Source organism: Orycteropus afer, unplaced genomic scaffold (genome assembly GCF_000298275.1).
Source record: "Orycteropus afer afer isolate SDZICR_OR568_19922 unplaced genomic scaffold, OryAfe1.0 scaffold00515, whole genome shotgun sequence".
Classification (NCBI taxonomy): domain Eukaryota; kingdom Metazoa; phylum Chordata; class Mammalia; order Tubulidentata; family Orycteropodidae; genus Orycteropus; species Orycteropus afer.
The window spans coordinates 1,132,439-1,140,000 of NW_006922102.1; the positions used below are offsets into that span (position 1 = coordinate 1,132,439).

At 53.5% G+C, this 7,562-nt stretch overlaps 1 protein-coding gene across 1 annotated transcript in view; it reads left to right on the forward strand.

Annotated features, from left to right (window-relative positions):
- The window catches only part of RTF2 (replication termination factor 2), a 43,474-nt gene that overhangs the window by 32,364 nt on the left and 3,548 nt on the right, over window positions 1–7,562 (forward strand). Inside the window, exon 6 of the mRNA XM_007955588.1 lies at window positions 6,703–6,816. Within this exon, the coding sequence (XP_007953779.1) occupies window positions 6,703–6,816 (114 nt within the window). The remainder of the gene's footprint in view (window positions 1–6,702; window positions 6,817–7,562) is intronic.

Genomic DNA, 7,562 nt, shown 5'->3' on the forward strand with positions numbered 1-7,562 from the left:
AAGTAGTTGGCTGCTGACTGAGCGATGAGTGGTCCAGACCCACCCTCTGCTCCACGGGAGAAGGGCCTGGCACCCTGCCCCTGCAGTGATGACAGCCCGGGAAACGCTGTGGGGCAGCTCTCTGCCACCCAGGCTCCCTGGGAGTCGGAATCCGCCTGATGGTCCCCCACAGCGGTTAGTCTGTACCCCGAGCAGTGGGCCTTGCTGGGGCCCCGTGGGGTCTCCCAGTCCTACCTCGCACTAGCTGGGCTGTCTGCAGCAGGGACAGAACCTCTCCCGAGTCGCCATTCCTCAGCTGCGCACGGCTGTGCGGTATCGCCTACCTTGTAGGGACCTGGAGGGGCACAGCAGTCCCTGGACGGGTCACGCGGAACCAGGCTCCGAGCGGCTGCTCAGTGCCCAGCCGCCGGCATGGGGCGCAGCAGGGCCCGTGGGCGGGCTCTCGGCCGGCGCCAGCCTGCTTCTCCCGCCGTAGCTTCTCTGTCAGCTTAAATCACATGGACGGGGTTGCTCGGCAGGTTTTGTGGCGTTTTTCCCTGGAGACTTCTAGCTTGTTGGTTCTGACTTGTAATGTGCCGTTGAGTGGGCCCGACTCTCAGCCACCCCTCCTTGGGTTTCCGCGGCGGTATCACTACGGAAGCAGGACTGCCCAACCTTCCTTCCGAGGAGTGGCCTGGAGATGAAAATGGTGCGTTGACTTCTCGGTATTTCTTGAGGGCGAGGCACCGCCTTAGCAAACACCAGGACAGGGCAGAGCTCCGCCGAGCCGAGCAGTTCGCGCCTTCCGGAAGCGCGGGCGGAAACCCGAGCGGCCAAGGTCAGATTCTTCGAGTGCTTGCAGAGGCGGGGGGCCGCGCTTGGGTAGCTGGTCCTTTTTCGTTAAAGGGGTGAAGTCACTGTAGAGTCCTGCCTACTTAAATAGTTGTCAGAAAACTCCGGGCACTTCGGCACGGCTCTAGAGAACCCTAACTCAGGGGCGCGGCTCTAGAGAACCCTAACTCAGGGGCGCGGCTAGACCGGTGCCCTTTCTGTCTCCGGAGCTCCACCCAGAGGCGACTTCGTGCCATAGCATGGTAACCAGGGGCTCTTGGCACGCACTGGCCACCGCCGCCGGTGCAGTTAGTGGCTCTGCTCTTTTATTCTCCTCTTGTGGACACGTTTCCTCTTCACATTGTTCCCTTTTCTGGTTTTAAAGATTCTCTCACTTTCTGTACTCTCTTTAGGCTTAACGAAGACAGATCTGTTACTTTTACTCCCCCCTCCCCCAAATATAAGAAAAACGCATAAAAGAAGTGACCCCGATGCGTCCTGCCCAAGGGCGAACCATGGAAACACTGCAGCACAAAGGGGCAGCTGCGGTGGGGGGCCACTTATGTGGCGCGTCTAGAGCAGGCAAGTGCCTAGAGACAGCTGCTGGTGGTGACCGGTGCAGGCCGGACCGAGGGGCACTCAGTGCCGGGGGCTCTGGGCACCGCTGATGGGAAAGCCCGAAGGTGGAGGAGGGGCACGCTTGAGCCAAGTGCAGGGCATAAGGTCCACTCGCTGAACTGTGCGTGAGACTGTACAGGTGCCGCCGTTTGTTACATAAACATTTACTGCATTAAACAGAAAAAGAATTGTGGAGCTGAGATATGCAAGCCACATGCCTTAGTGACTTAGTCCTCAGCTCACACCAGACACCTGCACCGGATACTCAGTCACACAAGTGAGGGGTTCCCTCTCACGGGCTGACTCTGGGACGCACGTCGCTCTCACGTTGCTGCTGCGGTTTCCGGAAGGCTTAACTGGGCGGATAGGATCTCGTCTGTTTAATCTGAAGTGGTTGCAGTATTGGCGCGTTTGAGCGTGTGTGTGTGTGTGTGTCTGTGTGTGTGTGTTACATGAAAGTAGATGCAGGCAGCTGTGCAGTGGTGAGAGCCTTTGTGCTCAGATTCCATGAGTTTGTTAAGTAAACATTATATCTGGCGAGAACCAGGAAAGGACAGGTCTCTGGGTGAGGGAACGGCCACACTGACAGACTGTGAGTCTGGCTGCAGCTGTGCCCCCCCCCCACAATTGGCACCTGGAATGCTTTTTAGAAACTGCCCTGTGGGTACTACACACAGCCCCACAGGGTTTCCAAGATTGTAAATCTTTATGGAAGCACACGCCCTCTTCTTTCTCCCATGTAAAGCCTGGTGAGTTCCAACTGCAGACCTTTCAGTTGGCCAAACACTTAACCTCTGTGCCACCAGGGCACCTTAAAGTAACAGCAGCAGTCTGCAAGGCTGGTGGGAAACCTCAGGGCAGTGAGTGTGTGATCTTGGGGAGGAACCGCTCAGAAGGGGGGTGAGCATGTGGTACAGAAGTCTCCACAGATGCACAGGCACACGTTCACTGATGATAAACCGGGAAGTGCCACATGGGGAACGAGGTTCTGTGGAGATGAGCTGTGTATCAGTGGATCCCGGTTCCGAGATGCACGCAGCCTGGTTTGTTGCAGATACTACACCCCTATTCCATCTGTGTAAGTGATGTACCACGGAGTGGGTCATGAGTGGGGGAGGCAGTAGGGAGTGGTGCGGACTGGCGAGGGGAATGCCCACTAGAGGGCAGTGCCTGCCCGGCTTCAGCAGTCAGTGGTCCTGTGAGAGTGTGGGCCAGTGCTCCCAGACCTGCCATCTTTTCAAAGAAGGCAGAAGCGGATCTTACGAAAGTGAAATCCACCCCCACGACATTCATTGACACTGATTGCGTTCTTTGGGCTGTGGGACCTTGCTCACCCCCTTTTTCCAAATTCTCCCCCCCATTGACATGAACTCCCTGCCCCTAAGCTTCCTGTCCAGCCTTTCGATGGAAACGTTGCTGTTACCAGTTTGATCCCGTCCAGATTGTCGTTTACAAGAGGCCAGTGCTCCAGGCAGACATTCTTCCCTCCTGAAGCTAAACTGTTGTTTGGTTTGAAGGAGACTCGGGGGTAGTTTCGGTTTAAGGTTTAAAGATGATCCCAGGCAGTAGTTTCAGGGGTTCATCCAGCCTCCCTGGCTCCAGCAAGGCAGGAGTCTGTGAGAATTTGAAATTCTGTTCTGTATTTCCCCCCTTTGATCAGGATTCTTCTATAGAATCTTTGATCAAAACATTTGGTAACAGTAACCACTCCCTTTCCAAAGCGGCCCTCTGATCCTTATACCCACGGAGGACAACCCAGTCTGGTGGGTGCAGGTGGATCCCTACTTAGTGCCCTTATTTCAGGGACCAGCCACTGTACTCCGCTGCCTGGGGTCAGGCAGAAGCCCACCAGGGCCAGGCCTGTAGCAGGTCACTGGCCCACAGCGACCAGGAGAGTATGTGCCGGTTCCCAGGGAGCCCTCCTCAGGCCCAAGCAAGGGAGGCTGTGTAGGGCGTGGGTTTGGCATTAATGGATCTTGCAAATTTTCAAAAGAGCAGGATACCTCACTTTGTCATGTGAGACCTCCCTCCCCCAACAACAGCAAAACAGACACACACAACTTTGTACTGTTTGTGGCTCATTCAACTTTAAAAACTCTGAGCAGGTGACACTCAGCACAGCCGAGTGCAGGGGAGGATCCACGGCCTGTAACTAATCCCCGAAACTGTGGGAGAGGGGGACAGCAGGGCGAGTGGGAAGAAAGGCAGCCGGAATCCGGGGGCTGGGGGGTGTGGACCAGTGAGGAGAGAGCGACTCCTGCTGCCTCTTGGCAGTATGCTCAGGAGGACGATGTACGCCGTAGCCAGGCCCTGGCCCCAGGCCCCGATTCTGTTCCTGCAGATTCTTTTTCATTCCCTCTCCAAGGAAGAGAACCCCAGGGGACAGCTGTACCCAAACCTCCGAGCACGGGCCTCCCCAGGGAACCACATGCTGCAGGGCAGGCTGCCCCTCCCGCGCCCAGCCTCGCTAACCAAGAGCTGACAACAGGCTCCTTTCTTCAGAGCCACGTCCAGTGGGATGTCTTCCTTGCGCAGCTCCCTTAGTTATTCACCTGTAACTTCCCTAGGGTGCCAGCCATAGGCACTGTGGTCAAAGAATGGTCCTTTCATTCAAGAATATTTACAGACCGTCCCTAGCAAAGGAGAACGTTTGGACCAGAGTGGCTGCAGATTAGACCACTGTGACACTGTGGCCCGTAGGGTTCTCATTGGCTCATCTTCTGAACTAGATCCCCAGGCCTTTCTTCCTGGTTCATCTCAATCTGAAAGCTCTCCTGCAACCTGGTTGGCAGTATAGCAGCATGCAAGCCTCCACTGCAGAGGGGTGGTGTGCGCTCGAGGGACATTGGCCGGGGTCAAAACCAGGACTCCACGTGGTAGGGAGAATGTTACCACTGAGACACTGCTGTCCTCTTTTCCGTTAGCAGACACTTATTGATACCCTCTATATGTTGGAAGGAGCTCTGGTAGCATAGCGCCTGAGGCACTTGACTGCTAACCAAAAGGTTGGTGGTTCAAATCCACCAGCTGCTCCACTGAAGGAAGATGAGACAGTCTACTTCCATAAAGATTTAGTGCCTTAGAAACCCAGTGGGGGTCGCTGGGAGTCGGAATCGACTTGATGGCAGTGGGTTGGGTTTTTTGGTTGTATGTTGGAAAGTCTTTGGCAACTTTTAAGCCGAGAGCACTTCCCCATCTTGTCTTGTGCGCAGGTGTTTTTTCCTGAAACATTCTGGGCATTGTGGGTCAAAGTTACTGCTCCATTTCACTCAGAGCTATTCTTGTTTTATTTGGATGCCTACCACAATGTGTACAAAGACAGTATCCAGCGGTGTGATGAAGTATTTCAGTTAACAGACTTTATTTGGCATGTTTTTTAAATATTTCTGATTAAAACATTTGATCCAGTTGCTTTTTATAGCAGTTGGAACTGAGGGGGTGGGGAGTTTTGTTGGCTGATTCATTTGTGTGTAGTTGTTTAAAAAAAAACTCATCTTAGTCACAGTAATCCAAACAGTGTAGTGCTGCCATGAGGATGGACCGCTATAGATCAATAGAGTTGAGTCCAGAAATAAACCCTCACACTTGGGATCATTTGATATTCAACAGAGGCCCCAAAGGCAGTTCAGTGGAGAAGTGCTAGCCTTTTCAACAAATGGTGCTGGGGCAGTTGGGTCTCCACGTGCAAAGAGTTTCTGGGGAGCCCTGCCTCACATCACACACACTGAGTAATTCTAGTAGATGTGTGACCTCCCTGCCAGAGCTAAAACCATGCAACGCTGGGAGAGGACAGGAGTAAACCTTCATCATCTTAGGTGAGGCAGGGCTCAGTCAGCTGCAACACCAAAAGCACAAATGATAGAAGATTAAGCTAGATCAGGTAGACTTCATGAAAGTTAAAATATTGTGTGCTTCAAAGGATGTGATCAAGAAAGTGAAAATATAAAGAACTCTTACAGCTTGGTAAGAGAAAGACAAATAGCCCAGTTTAAAAAGGGGCAAAAGGTCTGAATAGACATTTCCCCATGAAATATACAAATAGCCAAAAAGCTTGTGAAAAGATAATCGACATCATTAGTAATTAGGAAGGTGCAGATAAAAACCTCAGTGAGATACATTCACAGACACAAAGGTGAGTATCATCCAGACAAAAGCAAGTGTTGGCAAGGATGTGGAGAAATTGGAACACTCATGCATTGCTGGTAGGAATGTAAAATGGTGCATCTTGGGAAAGCAGTTTGGCAGTTCCTCGGGGAGGTAGTTGTCAAGTTAGCATTGACCCAGCCGTTTCTTCCCCAGGTAGCAATCCAAGGCAGGTGAAAGGCGTGGCCACACAAAAACTAGGTCCTGAGTGTTCTAGCAGCAGCATTCCTAATGGGCAGAAGGTGGGAACAGCGCAAATGCCTGTCAGTGAGGAATAGAAGAATAAAATATGGTCTGTCGTGCAGTGGAGTATTATTCATCAGTAAAAAAGAATGAAGTACTGAGACAAGCTGCAACATGGAGGAGCCTTGAAAACATTATGCTAATTGAAAGCAGTCAATCCCAGAAGACCACATACTGCCTGGTTCCAGTACCTGAAATGTCCAAAACAGGCAAATCCATAGCAACAGAAAGCAGTGTTGGCCAGGGACTGGGGACAGGGCACTGAGGAGTGACTGCTCATGGGCATGGGGGTTCTCTCTGGGGTGCTGAAAATATTCTAGCGTTAGATTATGGTGATGTTTGACAGCTAGTAAGCCCGAGTTGTGTACCATAAGCAGTGAGCGTGCTCGTGCATAACTGGTGTCTCTATGGAACCGTTTTCCCAAAGGCATGTCAGTCAGGAAATACGATCAAGCCTGCCTTTGAGAGCCTCCTCTTAGCATCCCGTGTTCTAAGCAGGCAGTGCGCTGCCAGCCGAGGGGTGCAGCGTGATTTCTGCACCACTCCCCCTCCCGCAAGAAGGAAAGTAGGCATGGGAGCCTCTTAGCAGTTGAGGGGTGCTGGGAACCCTCCCAGAATCCAAGTTCTCAGGCTCCAGCCAAGGACCAGCCCCACAGATGGGCCCTTTGAAGGCCAGGTTCTCAGCCCAGCAAGGCTGACTCTTTTCTGCATACAAGGGCTTCAGAACCAGGCCTTTGACGTGCACGCTGGCTCAGCCAGGGTGGAGCAGGGAAACCGATAAGAATTGACCAGGAGCTTGAGGGGCAGAGGATGGGGCTCCAGGCGGTCTGGGGGTGGTGGCCCACTCCCCACGCTGATAGCATCTTTCCCTCTCCTGTGCCCCTGCAGTGCGGCTCTGCGTTCCAGGAGGAGGATGTCATCGTGCTGAACGGCACCAAGGAGGACGTGGAGCTGCTGAAGACCAGGATGGAGGAGAGAAGGCTGAGAGCGAAGCTGGGGAAGGTATGGAGTCTGCCATGGAGTCGGGCGCCCGCGTCTCCCTGCCACCGCCTCCATCCCAGAGCCCATCGCTAAGCCCCAAGTGGAGTTAAAGCCAAGTTCAGGGTTGTTATTGTTGTTGTTATGTGCCGTCGAGTCGGCCCCGACTCACAGCGACCCTTCCTTGGGTTTCCGAGGCAGTATCACTACGGAAGCAGGATTGCCCAACCTTCCTTCCGAGGAGTGGCTGGTGGGTTTGAACCGCCAGCCGTCTGGTTAGCAGGCAAGTGTCTTAGCCACTATGCTACCAGAGTTCAGGGTAGCGTAGGAGAAAACTTGACATGACCAAAACTGAGGTCAAATGATGCCTGGAGTGTTAGAAAATGAGGCTCACTGTTCCGAGGACGTAAAACTGGGAGCAGTCCCCGCCTCTGTACAGTGGTGCTGAGCGGTCTAAAGGGAGAGCGTTGTAATAATTTCAGCTCCCGATAGAGGAGCGTGCAGGACTGTGTCCCCTGGCGATGACGGCACTCCCAGCGTGAGGCGTCAAGGATGAATCCTTTCGTGTGGTCCTGCCGTGGACCCAAGGCTGTTGGAACGAGCCCAGCCTCGGAGTGCAGCCTCCTTTAGTCGTTGTACTGATGTGGCATACGAAGGAGCGTGCGCCTTTGACACGAGTGCCACCAGACGTGTTCTGTGGGGCGTTCGTGGGACCGAGTTAGGGAGTCTCTCACTCCTCTGTGCGCCTTTGACGTGAGTGCCACCAGACG